The sequence below is a fragment of the Salarias fasciatus genome, chromosome 17 (assembly GCF_902148845.1).
Source record: "Salarias fasciatus chromosome 17, fSalaFa1.1, whole genome shotgun sequence".
Lineage (NCBI taxonomy): Eukaryota > Metazoa > Chordata > Actinopteri > Blenniiformes > Blenniidae > Salarias > Salarias fasciatus.
This window is the reverse complement of record NC_043761.1, coordinates 13,016,918-13,039,915: the sequence shown is the minus strand read 5'-3', so window position 1 is coordinate 13,039,915 and position 22,998 is coordinate 13,016,918. Positions and strand designations below refer to the sequence as shown.

Here is a 22,998-nt window from a genome sequence, read left to right as displayed (position 1 = left end):
TTGTTTTTGTATTTGTTTTTTTTTTTTTTCATGCCGTGGATGAGAAGAGAAAAATCTAATTATTTTGTATATGGAAATTTATGTAAGTCTAAAAGTTTTCTTGAAAGGGTCATTCAGCTTAACAAGTAGAAGTAGCTATTGAACCACAAACTTGAAGATTAAAACGATTGAATGTGGAGATATCCTGACTGTACTTTTTCTTCTCTCTCTCCCCGGTGTCAATAAAAACATCTACAAAACAAAACGCTTCTGGGAACTCTTTGAATTTCTCCTACATGCTGAAAAGCAGAGCTGTCGTGCTTCAAAACAAGTAGCCGATGCTGCCAATTTGAAAAAAAAAAAAAAACTGAAAAAGCTACATATGGAGGAACAAAAGCAAAGCACTGATCCCCCCTCCAGTGTTTCCCAGCCTCAGAGAAAACCCCACACCGCATGTTTAACATGTCTCCCTGCGCCAACACGCCTGATTCAAATCTGCAGAATTGGAAGGCGACCTGATTGGAATCAGGTGTGTCTGAGCAGGGAGGCGTCCAAAACCCACGCCGCGAAAACAAAAAAAGATGAGTAGATGCTTTAAACTCAAACAAGAAGAATACAAAAACCAGGAAAATGCTGCACCACTGATCTGAAGTTTGTTCTAATCCCCTGGAGACTGGGTGGTGATTTCAGAGATAAATTATAATAGCATACGCACACACACACACACACACACACGGTCATGCACATATAAAGACTGAGTTGGACCAAATCTTTATAATTTTTGTTGAATCCAAGAACCAAAGCAAAACAGTGTGGTGAATAGACTTAAATCATCTTTAATTGCATGTTGATATACTGCAGACAGGTAGAGAGGGATTCAAAGCCAACTGAGGGAGATGATGGTTCCTACTGGTTACACTCAGTGTCCGCCTCTCTGTCATAAACAGTCCCACTATTTCTATTTCTTTCTTCTTTTTTTTTAACTAATATGAGCAAACACAGTGCTGAAGAACCAGACAAGACCCACATGTCATTCATGACGCAGTGCACTGGTATGGCAGAGCCCTTTTGTGAGTTTCTTCATGAAAACTTGCCGCCGCGACGCTCCGTTATCATTCGCTACACTCCCAGAATGCTACATTGGTTTTCCTTGCGAGTCTAAATGCAAGATTATATTTTGTGTGCATCGTCATTATCCTGTCTTTCACACACACAAACCTTTCCCCCCAAAATGCTTTTTAAAGAAAAACTGAGCAATCAGGGATAAAAGAAGTAGTAACAGAAGGAAACCATGAAAGAGTTGTGTGATCTGCCACGAGGCCCAAATCGCCATGTTGTGTTTGAAGGGGGGGTTTTCTATTAGAAGAAAAACATTTATAACATCTTTTTCTGCTCAATCGCAATCCTTCTTTTACAAAAAGAAATCCTTTATGGCCCACAGCAAAGTCAGTCATGCACATTAATTCAATAGTTTCGGGATTAGAGGCTCAATAGGCCTTCAAACTAATGTCATGCATGAGGAAATCAATCACATTACATCTGAAAGTTGATTTAAACAAATTAATGAGCAACCGTACAATCATCATCAATCATTATAAAATCCATAACAATAGAAGTCCTGATGCAATCTGCTAAAACGTGTTACGCAACCTCTGAAAGTTTGTCTCAGCCGGTAAAAGTGTTAAACTAATTGTCACGGCTCCTCATTCGTCACACTGTGGTCTGAAATAATAACAAAAGCAATTACCGGGATGAACAGGAAACAGGGGGTGGGTTTGTTTACTGGAAAAGGTAGGATGCTACTGCGAACACACACACACACACACACACACACACACACACACAAACGCACGCATACACACACTTGAACCCATCATCCCTGCCAACCGAAATAACAGACTTTTTTTTTCCCCCCGCCTCTGTCTTTTCGCGAGGAGAGACGCTAAGTGGAAAAAGGACAGAAAGATGAGATAGAGACCTCCACACAGTGGCTTTGTGATTATAAATCAACAAATCAGACAGATGGAGGTCAGATGGGTGCGGAGTTAACCCAACATCCATTCCGCGGTACCTGGCGGGGGCTTATGTTTTAAAGATGGACACATTCAGGCTGGGGCAGTCGTTGACCTATTTCAGAATGAAGGACGCGTGACGGGGCCGGTGGCAATTTGACGGGACTAAAGGTAGCTTGCTTGTCCTTTCTGACACTGCTCGAATGTGGTATTTACAATCTAGGCTGAGGTGAAATAGAAAGAGATCAGATAATGCATTCTTTGTGTCCCATTCTCATTTAAAGCAGGATAGCCAACAGCACAAACAATATTAATGCCAGCATTTGCAATATAAGCTGTGTGTGTGGTTTTTGCCTTTTTGAAAATGTCAGACGGAAAGGTTAGGAGGGAGAAGAAAACAGTCACAAGGATCTGAAACGAAAAACCTGGGAGTCGTACCGGCGTCAAGCGACAGTGTCTGGATGTTTTTTTTTTGCGAGCGAACCCGGCGAACACACAACGGCGGCACGATGTTGGAAAAACATGAAATAAACACAGATCTTGACATTAAACTGTTGTAGCAGGAGGGTCGTCATGGAAATTCATGGGTGATTTCCTAAAAAAGCAGGGAAGCGTTTGACAAACAGAAGCTGACAGTGTCGTACGGCGAATACGTGATCGCTGCAGCTTCAGAAAAGTTCAGGAGCAGTTTGGTCGGCTCAGACATTTTCAGAACTGTTCCTCCGTCAGCAGAGGAGAGCGGCGAGAATTCCTCAACGGTATTAGATATGAAGAGAGAGAGAAAGAGAGAGAGAGAGAGACAAACAACAATCAACAGAACCATCGCGGACAGACTTTTTGGCTCGGCGGCAATCCGAGTGATTGGTTGCCTTTGATTCCTGTCATCCTTCACCGTAGCATGATGTATGGAGAGTGACAATTGAGCGCGAGTGCTTTCTGATGATATTGAGCCACAACACAATAGAGGAGCGGATGACAAAGACAGTTTATCGGACAACGGCCATTTTGCTTTTTTTTTTTCTTCTTCTTCTTTTTAAATCCAGGGGAGCGGGTAGAAGAGAAAAGGCCCTCCATCATATAAATAAATCAGCAGCAGCACAAATGGGTAGATAGGTTCTTTTTTTTTGTGTGTTTTTTTTTTTTATGAAATATCAGTTTTGCTATTCATTTTTCGTTCCCCTTCAGGGAGAAGCCTGAAAGGGCTATTTTCTTGAAGCAAAAGGAGTTTTTTTTTTCTTTTCTTCTTTTCCCTCTTTCTTTTCTTCTAGCCCTAGCGTTTTGTCAAGTGCAAAGAAGTCCGTGTTTGGTGGAGGCGCATGTAATGTATTTTGGCACACGTTTTCAGTCAAGTGTCAGCCGTGCAACGCAGGTGCACGCACAGCAACGGCAGGCATGAGAGGTCCGGGGGCGATGAGAAGCGAACGGAAGCAGAAGGTCCTCGGCTGCTGTGTCCATCCATTGCTGGAAAAATTCAAAAAAAACGTTTGGGAGGGTTTTCACGTGTTTCCCTCGACGCCGGTGGTGAATACTGAGACTACGAGGAATCCGTCCACAAACAGAACATCTGTGAGTGTTTCTCTAGCAAGAGTTCAAACTGACAAAAAAGTTATAGAAATTTGTTAAAACTACATAATATTTCAAAATACATGTGGAATCAAGTAAAACTTTGTATATGCAGTTTATTTTTTTTACGTTTCTCTTAAAATCTTGGATTTTCTTTAGTTTATTTTCCTTAAATATATGCATATAAGTTGTACTTTTTTTTTTTTTAATTATAGCTCTTTCATCTGTATGTATATATGTACATTATGTACTTTTAAATAGGTAGAGAAGAGGGTGAAGAATACTAACGAATCTATTTACACCATGCTCCGAGAGCCGCTTGGGGTCCGGTGCAGACTGAGGCGGGGGTCCGGGGGTATGTACTGATGGGGGTGGTTGTAAGGGGGGGGCGGGGGCGGCAGCGGGGGCTGGTGGTTGTCGCTGCCGTAGGAGCCGTCCGGCGAGCGGACGGGGGTGGACATGGCGGACTGACTGAGCTGGTGGTGATGGTGGTGGTGGTGGTGGTGCTGGTAGTGGTGGTGGGTGGGGGTCTGGCTGAGGAAGGCCTCCACGCGTCCGTGGCCGCTGTTGTCGAGCATGATGACCTTGACGATCTGCTGACACTGGATGAGTGTCTCGGGCCGCAGGTCGGCCATGCCGACAGCCGGCTGCTGGTGCTGCTGGAGGGGGAGGTGATGGGCGGGGGTGCTCGCCGCCGACTGCAGCTGCGGGTGCTGAGGCGGAGGCGCCGGCCCCTGGGTTAGCCCCGGGGGCCCCTGCTGGAAAAGCAGCTCCCCCCGGTGGTTAAGAAGGGCCACGCTCTCGGGACTCGGGGCCGTGCTGCTGCTGAGCTGGTACGTCTGAAGCCTGTTGTGAATTGACACCTAGTTTAGAAAACAGCCAAGAGAACAGCATCAAATGTTATAAAACTGGTTCCTCCTCTAGAATTCGTCAAGCCCTCTTTTTCTTTTTTCTTTTTTTTTTTTTTTGGGGGGGGGTGGTGAACGCATAGCACACACACACACACACACACATACACACAGGGCATGCGTGGGGGCTCAGGTGTTTAAGGGTCGGTGGAGGTGTAAACTCATCGTGACTACTTTTCACTCCCCTCCCTCCACCCCCAACAGTGTCGAGTGGATGTTGGGAACAGCAGTGTGTGACTGTGGTCGGGAGGAGAACAGGGGTGGGGGTTGGGGGTGGGTGTGTGTGTGGAGGGGGGGGATAAAGAACGACGCTACAAAAGGGGCCCGGTGGTTCCAAAGGGGACACTGAGGGCCCCTGTGTCTCCCTTCCAAACCACTGCGTGGCGCTATGGTGAGGGTGGACACGAGGAGGAGGGGGGGGGGGGGGGGGGGGGGTCGAGGTAACCAGAACAGAGGAAGAGGAGGAAGAAGAGGAGGAGAGGAAGTGAGCAGACTGACAACCACAGATGTCCACAGGCAACACTCATTGAGAAGAAAGCAGAGCTCCACATTTCCTCCAACTCTTCATTTCTGCAGGCAGCTTCCTGGCCTCAACATGTTTTATTCTGCCTTCGACTTCTGTATCAAGTAAGAAAATGTCGATCAACTTGTCAAGCGTGTCGATCTGGCCATAATATCTGACCAAGCTTCTCCCGAACGAGGAGGGACTGTGTGAATGAGGTCAGTGGCAATTCTCCCCGCAACATAATCCACTTTTAATGTGAGGTATGGGAGGTAAGAAAGGGCTGATAGCAGTGTTCTCCATTCACTCACAGCAGCTGATGTAACTCTGATGTGAAAGAACTCCATTAACATTTTGCTCCTTTTCAATCTGCAAACTGCCGTTTCTCCTTCACGACTTTCAGCGGCATACACTGAGACTACGGTGTCACCGGGCTTCGCCGCACTTCAGATAAAAAAAAAAAAATAAACGATTTCTCTGACTTTCCGGCGCCTTTCAAAAGTTGAAATTTCTCAGGAGAAATTAAAGCTGTGCTTCACCGGTCAAAAATTCAGATTAATAGCCAATATATATTACAAGAACCCATGTGTATAGTCAAAAATTGTCATAAATTGTATTTAAGTTCATATTACTGGCTTTTTAGAACAAGCTATAATGTGATGTGGGGAATTATGGAGGGAAATCACATTTTGTTCACACTTGCCAGGTTCGCTTTGACTGAAATAACTCAGGTGCAATTGCTTTGTTAGTGCGGTTTATTTGAACAGATGTGGATGTTGTTATCCTCACCTTGATATGCAAAATCCAAACTGACCACTACTCCTGAACAGACGGGTCCCTGCGCACGTCCACACCCGCCACAATGCAGAGAAACTGCAAGCAACATGGAGCAGCGACGTTTAAAAAAAGCTGAACTACACTGCACGATCTTGGGAAAATGGGCAAAAAGATTCAGTCACCGCACGTTGCACGTTGCTGAGATTTGCATGCACTTTGCATGACTCGATGTGAGGATCATCAGCTTAACCGGCTGCACCTGGAAAGCAGCTGGCAGGTTTTAAAAGGACTAATTAGGAAACCGGCCTCACTTTAGACGAGGCGGCTTGTTGCGAGTTTGGTTCTTAGTGGAGTTGCAAAAAAAAAAAAACAAAAAAAAAACAAAAAAAACCCTATAATTTCTGTTCAAACATGACCTTGTGTTTGCTTTGTTATTGAGCACTGCCCTTTCTGTGGTATTTAATTCTGGAGTACTGACTGTGAACATGAATACAGATTAGGCTAAATATTTAATTCTAATTGTCCCTGCTGTTCCCTTCCAAGTGGACAGTAAAATTAAAATTCCTACATCTTACTTAGCAGTCTGGCATGAGAATGACTTTCTTTCTAGTAGTAGATTTTTTTTTTCCCCCTCTCTTTTTTTTGGTAGATAAATGTGTTTCGACAGCTCTCGGCTCCCCACCAGCTCCTGACATTTACTGTGGGCTGGTGAAGGTAGCTCAGACAACCATGAAGCCACATCAGAGGAGCGCATCTTATTGGAAAATAGAAGAATAGATTTCCAGTCAGTGTCAAATAATAAAACTATGTATATTTGAGCTTATTTTCAGTAGAATAAACTGCTAATTGTCACTGTGCTCATGGCGTTTCACTGTTGGAGTTCGTCTATTGAACAGGATGTAAATTCACACTGAGAGACGCTGCAGTTGCACTGCAAGAATAAAAAGAGCAAATCTTTCACATTGCAGGAAAGACCCATCTTTCTGGCTTTAATTATCCTGTATGTAGTAAATAATGCATGTTTGACTTTAATCAATGCAGAGGCATTAACGGCTGTGAAAATGAAGGATTCCACCGTGAGGTAAATGTAATTACTCCCGCTAAGCCCCGCACCTGAGTCAAAAATTTACAGCCTCAAATACTGCCTGTGCGAGCTGCGAGGAATTAAACACCCACCAAATGTCAAGTTGACCCTGTGTATTTGGCTTTTCCACCCTAAACTCCACAGCCACACACATAAAAAGGAGCGGGAAAGGCCATCGGACGCCTCTGGGATGGTAATTGCTCGGTCTCGGTGGTGCTGTAGCGCAGCCTCCTCTGCTGCTTCGCACGGAACGTTCACACAGGAAGCTTCCCCCTGAGGTCTGGCACGGGGTGGGGAGGTGACGGCTTCGGGTCAAATGAGCGTTAAATTTGTCCGCCTGCGTGTCGCTGTGTTAATTAAGGTCTCCGTGCTGAACGAGGACGCACGCGCGCACGCTTTCTGTATTCCACACAAGTCCCCAGCTTCTTTTAGCAGGGACTGCTCGGTCCTCTGACTTTTTCTTCTTCTTCAAAGCCCCCAAAGGAGTCGCAATTTCTGCCTGAGCTTGTGAAACTAATTACAACCTATTCCTTTTAAGGCTTAGAGATAATATTTAAGCCTTTGAGTCTGATGCATTTTCGGTGTGAGGAGAACCTGTTCTTACTGCTGTGATTGCATTAATTTCACCAAACCACCATTCCTCAATTTTTTTTTTTGCACGACAATGGATTTCCTTTAAATCTAATGTTTTTCGGTTTGATTTGGGTTATCTCACATGCCCGCAGCACTTCACCCAGCCGCAGTCGTTCTCTCATACACTCTTCACCCACACTTGCTTGACGCCTCTGGTCTGGAAGATATGACTCGCCCTGGGATTTTCCTCCTATCTCCTCCTGCTGCTTCCCTGACACGCTGCGCTGCCTCTCACTGCGCTGACTTACCTGTTGTTTGGGAAATGAACCTGCCGCTGAGCACTTACCTCAAGTGCATTGTGTCCACTTCTGTCATCTACCTCCTGGTTTCCTGAAGGAGGAGGCAAAATGGAAGGAGAAAAGGGGGCAAAGGTGGCAGCAAAATAATCTCTGTTAAACACTACCGCTCTTACACTGCAGCATTAAATGTTTTAGGAATTGAATACCTTATTTGGCCTGTCAAGCTTTCAAAAGACACCAAATTGATACATTTTTCTGAGTGACCTTGTTTTTTTTAACCCTCTGTTCAGTTACTCATCAATATCTCGTGTAAAAGAGGAATAAAACATAAATCCTAACCTCTGCTGCTTGACGAGTGTATTTTCTGGCGTTATGTAATGCTAAGCCTCCAAACTGGGACTGTGTTACAAGTTAGATTCCGCTTCTTTCTGATCGTCGTGTAGCAGTCAAAGTTTGACCTGCTTTACACGAACGGAGCTTCTTTTTTCATTTTGAGGTAAACGCAGCTCTCCGACACAGTGTTTATCTGCATGGCGTATATGTGGATAAATAAAGTTTATTGAGAAAAAAAAAAAAAACTTTTGAGGTCACAAACAGGAAAGCAATCGCATAACAAGATCACAGCAATGGAAATTAATAATTTATACGAACTCGTACATATCATTTGAGTAAAACTCCCATAAAAACTGCAGAAAAAGCTTTTAAAGTCAGTTCCTGACCTGATCTGGTGTTATGTTTAAATATCACCATGCTGGTTCATGTGCATCCCCAGATATCTTTGGTTTAATTACATTTATTTGTCCTCAGTAGTTTAAATATATAGAAGAAACCTCATGAAGAGGTTTCAGTTTCATCCCTTGTCTTGTTTGAGTTGCCTGAAGTAAAACAACAAACATCAAATGTATTATAGGACTTTAGATATGGACTCAAGTCAAGTGATAAAAATGAACATTTGTCAGGATTTCATTTTCTGTGATGAATTAACTGAAACAGAAAGATTTAAGGTTATTTAGGAAATGCAAGCACTGGTTGAACGACTCCAGTGCACTTGAAGTTGATAAACTAGAAGTAAGATGTTCTTAATATAAACATGAATGCGGTCTCTTTTATCAATTCATAAAAGCAGCAGGCAGCTTTAATTCACTGCCATGTGCATCATTACATTCAGAGTGTCTGCAGTGGATTCTGGGAAGCGGCAGCGTGCACACACACACACACACACATGCACACACACGCACACACCTGATGGGGAGCCCTGTTTGCCACGCAGCTCGAGCTGTGTGCCGTTGTTCTTTACCGAGTGCGCCTTGGCTCCCTGCTGCTTCTCCAGCTCCCCTGTGGAGAACAGAAAACAACACAAAAAAAAAAAGATCCTCCTCATAATCACCATGACAGAGAGCAGAGGAAGTGGATTAGACTGGTAGACGGAGACGGTTACGACCGACGCCGCCGTTACCTGACGTGGATCTTCCATCCAGGAGTCGGCGCTTGTATCCACACCATGGTGCGGCGTTCCCCTCCCTCGCTCAAACTGCGGCTCTCCTTCTCACTAATTAAACTTCACACTTGATGGTAATTGCGTGCCATTTCCAATCATGATGACTAAATGTTGTTTTGTTTTCCAGCACTGCAGTGCTTTCTAATTCCGATGCTGAACCTCTACCAAAAAACTGCAGTTTTGTATTAGAATAAATTGAATTTGCATGTTCTCCAAACACTTAGCGCTCCGTCTATTCATTGCAGCGATCGTTGTCTGACAAATGTTGCAAATGCATACATTAATAAACCTGTATTGACTGCTGAACAGTCAACATAAACTATGTACTTTATGCATTGTTGGATCTGCGCTGGTAAAGAGAGGGAGTTTGGCGACTGCATTATGATAATCAATTCCGTTACAGACCGTCCTTGTTAAATGGACCCATGCACGAGAAAAATCCATCTCGCAATAAACAAACTCCTCCCTCTCTCAAAGAGGGGAAGCCCAAACATAAGCGAGCTCGCCGCGGGCCTGTTTACTAATGTGCAAACAAAAAGAGGCCCTCGTCAAGGGGGGGAAAAGGAAATCGCAGCTTTGGTGTTGCCTATTCTGAAAACGTTCATATTTCACATCCCGAGTAAAAGTTTGTCTTTGCAAATCCAATGAAAGTGTCTCAACTTGGATCCTCATTGGTATGCGTGTGACAGAGGACGCGCGTTTTTTTTTTTTTTTGTTCGAGGTAGCTGTCTATCCTTTGTGCGGCTCTACAGAGAAAAATAACTTCCTTCTGTCAGGCCCTGCCTGTCTCCATATGTTGTTGCTCTGCTCTCCACGGGCTGCAGGCACCTACCTCTCACTGAAGGGGAAGGCAGCAGCATCAAATCCCAACAGGGATGCTCTCTTTGACGCCCGCTGGCAGGAGCCAGGCGCCGGATCGTCGGGGCTTTTCCATGTGTGTCTGAGTACATGCAAGCGTTAAGTGGCGACGCGTTTATTGTCTGGAGGATCTCGCACGCACGCAAGCCCAAACAACCCAGACGTCTGGCTGCTTTGAGGAGACGCTGCCCTATTTTCACCTTCAATTTACTCCGCTGCCCTCCTGCAGTCTGTTTGGGCTGCAGTGCACCAAAAGGAAACAAAATGCAAAAGTAAGAGCACCTGCATGAACAAAACAGCGACTGAGTCAGTACCTCATAAAAAATGAAGGATGACTTCTGACTCACGTCTCTGATCCGAGAACACATTGATCCCGACGCAGAGAATTAAAGGCAGCTATGAGATTACTTTGATTCGAAACAGAATAGAATGTTTATCCTTCTTTTGTTGCATTTAATTTTCAATATGAGGGATAGATGCTTCAAGGATGCAAATAAAGTGAAGTTTCGATTGAGCAAAAGAATTTAAATATTCTTGAAGTTGTGCAGTTTCAATGTCTTATGTCAAATTCTCACTGAAGCATTGAGTCGCATTTTTGCTGAAACATAACACGAAATATTCCTGAAACAAAAATGCAGAAAGATTGTGTTTTCTCCTGAAATATTGTTGTGTTGGACCCTAACTTTGGTTTAGTGGTGCAAACTTATCTCAAGGTACTGTTATCTTGAAATAAGTGAAAATTAATCTGCCAGTAGAATAACTGAAAATTGTCTGGTAAGATCTTAAAACCTTTCTATTCTCTTCTCTTCTGCTAAAATCTGACTTTAGAGCTGAATTTCTTATCTTTCTCAAATACACAACTACAAATACACAAACTTGGTAAAATGTTGAGTTTTTACTGTGTAGTTTACTTCAACAGTCAAAAAAAAAAAAATGCATTTAAGTTAAATTGGTGAGTCGTGTGAATAAGAGTGGCTTTCTTTCTAAAAGTGAAGGTTGAAGGTCACGGTTAAATATGTAGGTTAAATATTCAGGCTTTTATGGTTCAATAACGCATAACTCACCATCATCAGGAGCAGTGACAGTCCTTTAACCTCTTTTTAAGCGAGAGACAACGGTCTTTGTCAGACCACACGGGTACTCACACTCGATGCGTATTTGCTCCATTTCAGACACCTCGGCGATTGATTCCTTCAGGTCCTCGACAAACTTGAGCAACTCCTCGGCACTTTGGGCGCAGAAGTGGAGTACCTGCTTCTTGTCCGAGCCAAACGGTGAGAGGATGGTGATTCCATGAGGGTAGTCTGCAGTTCAGAGGACAAAAGTGAGGAAAAAAAATGGTCAATTTGAATTGGAGGTAATTCACAGACTTCATTAAAACAAGCATTTTCATGGAATTTTTAAATATTCTTGGCAAAATGAGGAGACAGGAAGGATGATATTTCAAAAAGCAGAAAGGGAGATGTCAGTGATAAGGACAGAAATACCCATTGTGCATACATTAAACCCTTTTAGATAAATCAATAAGTCATACAGCCACTGTCAAATGGATTTACTGGATCATGGATATTATTGAGATGCCAAGGTCAGATCACGACTTATGGTCTCCTCCTTCGATGAATATGCCTGTGCTTCAGCACTGATGGACAGTATTTGATGTTGTCACTCACATTCATTTTCAAAAAGGTGGAACTGCATGCCAAGGAGGCCCATGGCTTTGCAGAAGGTGTAGGCTGCAGAACTCTTTTTCTTTGGACAAAGCTTCAAGATCTGGAGAAAAAAAAAAGAAATAGACTTAAACTGTTATTATCAGTAACAGATTTGAATGACAGGAGTCCTCATTAAAATAGTTCTATCTTCTTGACACTTTAGAACTATTTAAATATAACTAAGATTTCCATATCACAGAGCAAACCTCATACGCAACTCAGAAATAACATTTTGATCATTTCAAACAATTTGAAATAGCAGACAGGCAATATTAATGCACACCAGAACCTTCTCAGGGATCTAGTTTCAGCACAAGCAGGCAAATTTGTATCCAAAAACAATGAATTTTGAAAGCTTTTATCAGGATGTATTAGAGACGTTATAGGTTTTTCATTGAATGACCTTCCGGATGAAGAACGATGAGTTCTGCTCTGCGGCGCGACGGTGGGACATAATTTAACCGGGGGGGAGGAGTATTAAAACCAATACATCACATTGGCAGCTTAAAATGCTTCCTGACACGTTCAAGCAGCTAGAACAGGTTTGCAATTCAAACAACGGCCCCCATCACTCTCATTTCCTAGTAAAATCTTTCAAACCGGCTTTCAGATGCTGGCACGGGGGAATGTCTCTCTGGAATATATCACAGCGCTAAGTTTTAAGTGCCAAAAGAACCGAAATCCACCGTGATGCTGGAGAATCGCTTCTCCTGCCTTTTACTTCAAATCGGCCTTTTAACCTTCTTTTCCTGGAGCTCCCAATTACTTTCACGCTTTGATTTGAAAAGAAGGAAAAATGGCTGCGCTGCTATTTGCCGCGTGGCGCTTGACTGAGATCAACGTTTGACCTAATTATGAGAGCAGTGAGATGCTGTCGACAGATGACCCCCGCGCGGCTCCTAATGAGCGCGTTACGTCCAACATTAAACCCCCGATAGTTTCCCAATCTGCGCTGTGACTCCGGTGAAAACACAGCCTGCAGCCCCGCTTTGCTCCGAACGGATCTTTGCTCGGGGCTGCACTGAAGCGCCGCGTTCTCTACTATCTATTATTAAAAGAAATGGCTGGAGAGGCCTGAGTTATGAAACCACATAAAAGAAGAGGCGCCTTGAAGATGTGGCTCGTCGTCGGAAGTAGGTGATGCTGCATTGCAGCTGTCACGAAAGAATAAGCGGCTTTGGAAGCTGACAGTGAAGCAGAAATAACCATCTGAGGGCAGTTTGAAAGAAAGCAGAGAACCGACCGAGAGCAGCACGTATTGTCACTGCAGATCTTTAACTATTCTCAGGTTAATTGGAGAAGAGAGCGTTCTGCGTGCTTACCACAATGAGATCGTTGAAAAGGAAGACTTCTCTCTGGTGTGCTGCTTGTTTCTGGGCCTTGTTGACGTCGGTCACCTCAAAAAGTCGACTACAGCAAACTAGTCTTCTGTGAGGGACGGAGAGAACCTAACAACAACGGAGACACAGATTCAGGGAGTCAAATTACAGCCTGAGTTTTTCAGAGGAAATGATAGGATCAGATTTCTATAAGTTTGACACCTTAACTTGTTTCGTTTTATTCAAAGACCACCTATAACTGAAGTTAATGAAGACAATACTGTTCCGTGGGCGGCTCAGAGATTCAGTGAACACCGTGTGCCGCAGAGTATTTCTTCACAGTACATCAGCGGAAAAATGGACTGAAACTCATCATCTGCAAGCAAGGCTGCAGAAAAACAACCAACGTGAAGTCCTCAGATCAGAAAACGCTGCCGATGACAGGGCTTGAATTTTAAGGTTCAGTTTTATATTCCTGATCCACTCCATCACTTTTAACGGTAATAACAGGAATTAAGTGTCACACCTCAATCATACAAACATTACTGGAGCAGAGTGACTGATTTCGATGCCTTTTCTGACCTCATGTAAGGTTTAGACAAATATATTTCACTTTCGAAAAGAGCTTGCAAGATAAACAGATTAGTGAGTCAGTGTTTGTTTAAAGATTTAAGTTCTGGTTATTTAGATGTAGAAGCCTTGAAGAGGGATATTGAGTCAGATATCACTGATGTTAAATATTTCATGTTTGTTTGTTTTTTTTAAACCCTAACTCTAAATCTAGCTGTTTTCTGGCTTGTAAATTGGATTAGTAGAAAGTGGTGGCATGAATGCTTTCCTCTTGGAGGTCTAATGTAAGGATTTTTTTTTCTTCTTTTTTTCAGCTGTCCCTGAAGGTCTGGCTTCTCCTCTTGGACTAAAGTGCTTTTCCAGGTTTAAGCAGATTACCCCGCAAAAAATGGTTCATGCCTTCGCAGAGAGATCTAATCGTGTTCCCGCCCCCTTCACACTGGTGTCTGACTTGTCTCGCCCGGCTTACCGAGTTCGATAACAGCTGCAATCCAAACAGCAGCAGTCAAATTGATTTCTTTCCAGGAAAAGATACAAATATGCACAACCTTTCGTCAGTTTTTTTTTTTTTTTTTTTTTTGCTGTGTGTGTGTTTTCCAATTTTCCCCTCCCCGTCCTTGTGTGAAAGATTTGCAATGCGTCAAGAAAAAAACGCGGCGTCTTCCTGTCCTGCTGCTCTCTCATCTCTTGTTTCGACGGGGCGTGCAGACTCCAGCGCAGCCTGCCTTCTAATTACAATAATGTCAGAAACATGTGAAGACATCATTAAGCTTGAGTGCCTCTTGCTCATTCCCCCGAAAAAAGAAAATAGAAAAAAGAATAACAAGCCCCGACGAGATTATTAAGAAACCGTTTGACAGAAATTTGTCAATATTTTCATTAACGAAGGAATTTATGAGACTAAACTCATTTTACAAATGGTATCCTTATCAAATATTTAAGGAAATGTGAACAGTGCTCACAGGAGAACCTGTGGCTATAACGCTACTTCATCAAATTCAAGAAGGGCTGCTACGCTGCTTTCATTAAATCATCAAATATTTACCAGTCATATAGGAACACTAATCTCATCCAGGCTGCTTCTGCTTGGTGCTTCAGATAAGAAGTTTACAATATACAATGCGGGCATTTAGGAACTTGCCGGGATGTGATTTCGGGGGAAGAAACTTTTAACTGCGTCAGAAATGGTCACTTCCTGTCACTACAATCCATCATTGTTTTGCCGATGACAGCAGTCTCTCCGTCATCCTATAGATACTCATCTATCACTAAGAGACACTTAAAGGCAGAGGAGAGGGAAAAAAAACACCAGCATGTCTTTTGAGCTTCAATGTCATTTTGAAGGTTAACAGGATGCAGATATGATGCTTTTAAAAATCATTAAAAATAAGAATTTATGCTGCAATTTAGTCACAACTAATTGATGCAGTTCTATGTATTTATGCCCTTATTATATTATGTCTTTTTCTTGATGGACTGAATGAGTAGACACACAATTCCATTGCTTTATGACAATATAATAGATCTGAGAACTAATAATTTTACTATTTATTAAAGTTCAACTATTTTCTATTTGTCAAAACTTTGATAGGCTTGTAAAGTTAGTCAGGGTTCTTTCAAGGGAAAAAAACCTTTATCTGTATTTTATAAATGAATAAATCAGACGCCCTCAGCACTCATAAGATTAATTCATAATTCCTGCAGCTGTTGAAACTTTCCAAAAAGCCCTTTTAGTGTGATAAATGGACACAGGCGATATATTCCCAAATGAATCTGTGTAATCAGTCAATTAGAAAACTAAACACTCAGCCTGAAAGCCACAAATATTTGCAGAGGAATATGATTTTTTTTTTTTTTAATCTTGCCTTAAAGTCTTTTAACCTTAAACTGTTTGAAAAAAAAGAGTGTATCTTGGTTGTTAATGAGGTATACAGCCGGAGTAATGACCTGAAGTAATGATTGAGCTGCTGATGAGACACTTAATGAGTAATAAATGTGCTGTGGTAACACGACCATGGCTAGCTGATGGTGATAAGGGCTTGAATAATGAGCGGCCCACTTGGCGAACAGTCAACAAGTTCCGGCGCAGGTCTGAAAATCAAAACCTGCTTCGTGTTTGCGCGCGTCCTCACCGTTTTCATGCCTACGATGGACTGTTCCACCTTGGAGACGTAGGTGACGTGGTCTTCGTTGGAGCGCAGCTCCCTCTGCTGTATTCTCTCGTAGATTCCGACCACCATGTCTCTGGGGATGTCCGCTCCGTCATCCACACCTTAAACAAGGAAATACAGGGCCGATCAGTCACGAGCGTAACACACATCGCAGGACGGGTTTTGTAAATGTCACTAGACAGCCATATTGGGGGAATATGGAGTGACAGCAGGTTTAACAGTGGTGGAGGAGGCAAAGCGTCTGATCTGGACGAAATGCAAGAGAACATAAATTAACTTAAAGGGGCTGTATCATGCAAAATTCACTTTTTGTATGTTTTAACCTTGTTATATAGTTATGTACTCACCAAAAACACTCCCAAAGCGTTTTTTTTCCTTCATGCCTGCCTGTTTGAGCTTTCCTCGTGTTTCTGCTGCTCAGAGAGGCAGCCCCTCCCGCACCCGTGACAACGCTCCGTTTCCCACGTTCACGTCACACGGAGAAGATGGCTCCCCTGAGCCCCCCTCCCGCAGGCCCTGGCAATCAGCATTGCTGCTTTTTGTAACTCCAAAACTCTGACCATTGTCTGAAAGCAACAGTCAAGCAAGAGCAAGAGTCTGAAGGGTCTGCGCTTGGTGAATTTCTCACAGGAAAAGACGTTTTTGCTTGTAGAGAAGCTAAAGCTAAAGAGCTAAAGCTAGCTAACTTATTTGTTTTGAAGCGCTGATTGGCTGAAGTACGCTGTCAGTCAAAGTCCACAGGGGGAGAGTCGGGATTTTCAGTGAAACGGAGCGTTTTCTCTTCCGGGTTTCAGAATTAGCCCCAGAAAAATCTTTTATTTCACACAAAATGACTTTTCCTTAGCGCCAAAAATAAACTAATACCATGTTAATGCCATTTCTAGGGTTTGGACTAGCTAAAAAAGCATGACACAGCCCCTTTAAGGCAACAAGCATTTTCAAAGAATTCAGCAAAGAAGGAAGAATCGATATCCAAGTGAGCTCCTCCTCCTCCCCTTCCTCCTCTTCGTCTCCTCTCTCTCTTCTTTGACTGTCTGTCTCTCGCCGTCTACATCAAGTGATGGTAAAAGGCCGCGCGAACGCAGGTTAATTGGCGAGTGAAAGGTTGAGAACCTGGAAGATCCTCCGTCTTCAACACGGCACAGTTCAAGGCCGAGGCGTTCTGACGCAGGTAGAGCCACTCGTCACTTGGCGGAGCGGCTGCCCTCCAGATGCTCCCCATTATATCCACACAGCTGTACCGGGCTGTGTGCTACATTGACTTTTCAATGGGGCAGGATGTGTTCGGGGAAAATGAAACGACGGCGCTGCGGGACGCCGCTGCACATTATGGAGTCATGGGGAGAGCAGATGACCGCGGGGAGATGTGTGTACACTGTCAGATTAATGCATGGCATTTTCATTACTTGCTTCGTGACTTGGCCAAAATGGCCGCACAATTGTGTGCATTGAAACATAAAAAGTCTAATGTCAACATGAGGTTGGCATTGATGTCTCCATATCTGTAAAATTATGTTCAGACACATAATATCTTGGCAATAAACTGAAAGAACTCGTTTCCAAGTGTTTTATGGACACACAAAAACTAAGAGTGTCTGTCCAAATCAGGAGGATAAATGAGAATGGGGCCATTCTGGTGGGTCAACTTCAGCCAAGTAGACCGAGCGAGTTCTGAAGCAGGTCAGCGCCCTGCCAAAGATCCGGTCACCCCACTCCTCCCTTCAATCTCCGAGCCCAAATCCATAAAACCAAAAATGAGGCCAGACATACAGCACGAGCCAGCAAACGTCTTGATGATCTGCAATCACACTTATTGTCAATCAGCTTGTTTAAACGGGACTCCGAGGCGTTTTTCTCTCGCTTCAACCTGTGAAACTCCTCAAATCACACCCTTTGTTTGATGTACAGCCTCTGATGCAGGCTTTAGCATGCGAACATGGTAAACTGAGATAAGGATCATGCATGCTTGCTTAACAAGCATAACATCAGATTATCATAATTTCCAGCGAGATCACACAGACATGTTGATATATCCGCTCAGAGCAGGCAGCCACGAGCCCGACTGCACCGCTCACTCCAGCCATGCATCAGTTCACTTCTGTGTCAAGCTCACTGATTAACGTGAGAATATCATGAGAACTTAGAGGAAGCGGTTTGTAATTCCGACACCATTCAGATACCAAAAAAAAAAAAAAAAAGCGAATAAGCATACAAGATTAATTATGGGAAAATGTGTTTTCAGTTATGTTTCCCTTTTTGTGGAAGAGATTTGATACAGACAATCTGTTTTAATTGAGATAATAAATGTTCCTTGGTTCTTCATTACTACTCGTGTCTGCTGCATAATTGCGTTTTAACTTAGCCAGTTAGCAAAAGAAACTCTTCTCCTGCCGGTGCAAGAGACAGACACAACTGGGAGGAGGAGAGGAGCCAGAAACGGAATACAAAGAAGGAAGGACGGATGAAGAAACAGACAATATATTCGGACTGAAAACAAGATAAGAAATAGGATAGAGACATGAGGAGAAGAAAAAAACAAAGCAGAAGAAAAATAGAGAAAGCACGAGAGACTGGCATATTTTAATTTGCATAAGATGTTGAAATTGATTTTCTAACTTAATTTAATTGTGAGGAACAGTCTGGATGAATCTATTAAAGTTGTTCTGCATCGACCTCAGCAGTCCCTGATTGATTGCACAGAGGGAGAGCGAAACCTCCGACGCTCCTGTTTCTCCGTCAAATGAGCATCTGTCTGCGTTTTACAGGGAGGATTTACAGGTGCGCTTCACCCGCAGTGCCGTGAGTGAACACGGCAAGCCAGATCGGCAGGGGAAGAAATATAACCTCACTTTAATCCCATAAAATTTTAGGAGGGAGTGATTGAATGCAGATCCCAAATTGGTGGGACACGCCTGATTCATGGTGATGTTTGCTGCCTTGCTCTAAAGCAGGATTTAGGGGCATTTCTGATCCTTTGATTGTGTTTCCTCATCCGGTATTTCTCCATTTGACAGAGCACATTTTAACAGGAACTCAGTAAATGTCAATTAAGTTGCTTTCTTTCATTTAGATTAATACTACAGGTTGTTATAACTTGTAGGTTGAAACTAATTTTTAATGCCTGGTGCTTTTCCTACTTTGGAATCCACCTGGCTTCCCAGCACTCAAGGTCATGACTTGAGCCAACAGAAAAAGTCATCATTTAGAGTCCCAGACTGAGAAGTTTGCAACAATGTATCTGTTTTAAAATGACATCATCACCTAATTTAACCTTGATATGCAAATGAGATGATGATGTCATGTGGAGTTGGAAACAATGTATCTTTTTAAAAGCAACAAATGTTTTTGTTTTTTAGTAATAGACAAAACACCAATGAAATTTCATTTATATCTGCAGAAAGCATTTCTACATTCTTTCACATATATCTATTCTATACATCCATTTCATTTTTTTGTGGTGGATCTAAACCTTCAGCTGCCTTTGTCTGGAGTCTAAGGAAACCCTGTCGTGAAATATAGATTTCTGCTCTGTTTCTGTGATTGGCATTGACATTTTTTTTTTTAACCTCCCTCAAAATTATTTTAAATGTGTGTTATTGGCATTCTTCAGTTATTGAAGCAGAAAATGAAGCTGGTCAACAACAAACAAAATGATTGCTGCAGTATTGGATATCACACAATACCTTTACTTTCACACTATTTTTTTTTTCTTTTACATCTTGTATTGGGATCGGTATAACAATGACTCCAACTCGGCCACTGAGGTAGAAATGTCAAATCTCTACCTATGAATCAGGAGAGAGCAATTCTTCTCACATAAAGACACCCAAGTGGGGCAAATACTCATCTATGATCTTGACATTGTTGGTGCTACAGGTGATGTCCATTCAGCCATTCATCCATCAGGAGTGCTTTGAGAAAACAGGGAGAATACTACCGCAAGCATGTATGCGTCTGAAACACATCTCCTTCCTGCTTGAGCAGATTATACCGGCTGTATAAAGCCACGGTCTCCTACCTCGTAGATTGCGTATGAAGTCCTCCAGTAACATCTTTCGGTCGGGCTTGATGTTGGGGCTGTACATGTCGGTGTTGAGCAGAATGATGGCGAAGGCCAGGATGAAGATGGTGTCCGGATTGTGAAACTGCTGCACTATATCAGGATTACACATGCAGTAGCGCTGGCTGTGGGAGCGAAAGCAGGGAGAGATATTAATAAATGGAAGAGAAAAGACCAAACTGTTTCATTTTATTTCAATATTTCGATGCAGGTTTTGCTTTTACGTGAATGTAATGTATCAAAGAGACATCGGGTCTTTATGTATGATGGATGAAGGCTCTTTGTAATGGAGCCTGAGGAAAGGGGGAGGAGGAGGGAGGAATTGCTTTGGGAGAAGACGGGACTCAGGAGGAGGGACATATATGTATGTAAGAGAAAGACACAATGAAGACAGGGTCATTTTAGAAAGATGAAAAGCACACAAAGAAAAGATAACAAGGATACCGTGAGGATACAAGCGCATTATGCTGAAAACCCAAAGGCATCTTTCAACATACCACAAGCTCATAAAACCCATGACACAGGCTGAGCAGGAGGGTGTCCCACCGAAATGAGAGTTATGGCTTTAATTTCCCCCCTGGCTTCATGTGAAGCTGCTAGCCGCCCCAGAAGTAATGAATTTGACAACGCTAGTAGGTGAGGGTGTGTGTGCTTTACGAAAACACCGTCTTCCTTTTGGAAAAAGGTATTTGGTAGAAAAAAGAAAAGCTGTTATTTACAAGATAAATACTGCTGGTTCTGAAGCAATCACATGACAATGTCGCAAAAGACTAGATCAATTAGATGAAATAAATAGTGTAGAAGCAGCTATGAGCAATCAGAGAAGTGGAGGTGTGTGTACCTGAAGTGTTTATTCAGCCATCATTTTCACATCGAGGCTGTCACCTTCTTTTGAAAACCCACTCAGCTATCTCAGTGGAAACTGACATCGTCGTGCTTGTAGGTTCAAACATCTCAGCCACTTTTTTTTTTTTTTTTTTTTTTTAAATATGCTTTTCAATACATATAAAAATTTAAAAGCTTGGGAGAATTTTGCTGAAAAGTTTCAGTGATTGTTTAAGCTCGACAGCCACAAAGCAGAGAGACACTCAGTCACATCTCTGAGTCTGAAAAGTGTGACTCAACTGCAACGAATAATCACGCCCATGCCTGTGAATCTCTGTGTGTCACCACGCAGGAAAGAAAAAAACAACAACAACAACAAGAAAGCCTCAATTTCAGTGTGTTCCTATCATGCAAGAGAAAAACTGACAAAAAATGACAAACCAAACAACAAAATGAGAGGATGCTTCTCACTGAGTGGGTTTGTCTTCAAATACTTGTCCCAATCAGTTTAGCTTATTTTAGGATCAATCAGTCATTGAATGCCGCATAGAATGATTTCACCGCAGAGTGATAAAAACTGCATGTTTTATTATCCAACCCGAAATACATGTCGGATATGGTGCTGATATAGAATACAGCGATTCTGAAGAGAATCATTAAAGATATGTGGATCCTATGCAGAGAATAAACCTGGATTTATCTGCAGGATTGGTTTCTGGTTCACATTTTCTCATTCATTAGTATCCTGACGCAGCAGATACCGAGTCTGCTGGCTGCTTTTCACTTTTCCCCCATATTTTTTTTTCTCTGCTGCTTCAAATCCCCTTCACTTACTTTGGAGATTTCTCTCTTTCTGTGTGTGTGTGTGTGTGTGTGAGTGTGTGTGAATGTGTGTGTGTTTGGAGGCCATTCAAAGCCCAGGAGGAGGGGAGGCAGGCACAGAGAGGCAATGGCGGTTATGCAACGCTGGTTATTTATAAACCATCCTCCCTCTTTTCTTCTTCTTCCCCTCTTTCCTCCCTTCCTCAGCACCCCCTCCCCCACCCCTTCTCCCCCTCCTCCTCCTCCTCCTGCTCCTGATAGCACGCAGAGCCAGCCCTGATGTCCAAACATAATCAGCGCCAACCTCTCTGCCCACTGACTATAGCAATGCCGCCGCCTCTCTCCTCATTGGGCACCTTGACAACTGTGACAGGTGGTTGTTACTCCGGGAGGGCGGCGGCGATGGCAAACAGTTAGTATTAACATACCGTGCCACAGCTGCACGGCAAACTGTCACCCAGTTGCAAAATTGTGGTCAGAAATTACACAGAGCCTGGCTGTTGTCAACATTTTGGTGTAGCCATGCAGAAAGTAAAGAAAAACCTGTATTGGGGAAAAAAAAGGAAAAGAAAAAAAAGCAAGGCTTGTGTGTTTATGCTCACGGTTCACATTATTTTCTTGGAAATGAAAGAGCTTGTTTGAGCATCCGCACGCCTCTGTTTGTGTGTGAACGATGGTCAAGGTTATCTGACTGGGTTTTGTTGTACTCGCGTGTTTTGGTAGCAACGTTTGAACACATATCTAACAAAAAGTATTCCCCAAATCACATCTGCACTTTTCAGTATTCTACTTGATATAGAAATGATCAAAAAAATAAAACATTGCATCTGAAGCACTGCAAGACAAGTTTCGCCCAGAGGTACTTTTTGAGTGACAGTGATTTGTTTTTTTTTTCCTCCTCTCCTCAACATCCCATCCAATATCCACACACTCGGAGTTAAACTGTGTGAATTTGTTCTTCTAAGTACCTGAAGGCCTCGATAAGACGTTCCACCTTCTGGGCTTCTCCCTGGACGCGGATGTGGGCCTGAAACTTCCTCAGGGCTTCGTCCAGCTCCATGCCTGAGAAATCCATCTCGTCCACCACGCAGCTGGAGGAGGAAGCACGGAGAGGGAGAGGGATTAGACAGGAAGCGGAGATAAAAGGACTCAGGAAGGAGAAAGTACATTAAAATTGATAGCAGAATTTCAGAGCGGAGCATCCGTGTGACGGCGTTTGCTCCTTCACTGGTGGGCTGGATGAACCTGCGGTTGGACAGCCGAGATAAAAGACCAGGGCCTCTCGCTGATCCGCTTCCTCGTCGAAGCACCAGTCTGCTGGTTGTGTGTATTAGCCACGCACAGACGGCGGATACATGTCTGCACTGGCTATTTCTCAATGACACGCCGGCATGGACACACACACACACACACACACACACACACACACACACACACACACACATACACACACTAACACACACAATGCC

General features: G+C 43.2%; 1 protein-coding gene across 1 annotated transcript in view; it reads right to left on the bottom strand.

Annotated features, from left to right (window-relative positions):
• Positions 1-951: 951 nt before the first annotated feature.
• LOC115404384 (IQ motif and SEC7 domain-containing protein 3-like) overlaps positions 952-22,998 on the bottom strand; it is a 40,388-nt gene continuing 18,341 nt past the window's right edge. Inside the window, 9 exon segments of the mRNA XM_030113686.1 lie at positions 952-4,417; positions 7,745-7,788; positions 8,940-9,032; positions 11,199-11,357; positions 11,724-11,823; positions 13,085-13,210; positions 15,784-15,923; positions 19,841-20,007; positions 22,498-22,620. Coding sequence (XP_029969546.1) covers positions 3,851-4,417; positions 7,745-7,788; positions 8,940-9,032; positions 11,199-11,357; positions 11,724-11,823; positions 13,085-13,210; positions 15,784-15,923; positions 19,841-20,007; positions 22,498-22,620 — 1,519 coding nt within the window. The 3' untranslated portion in view covers positions 952-3,850.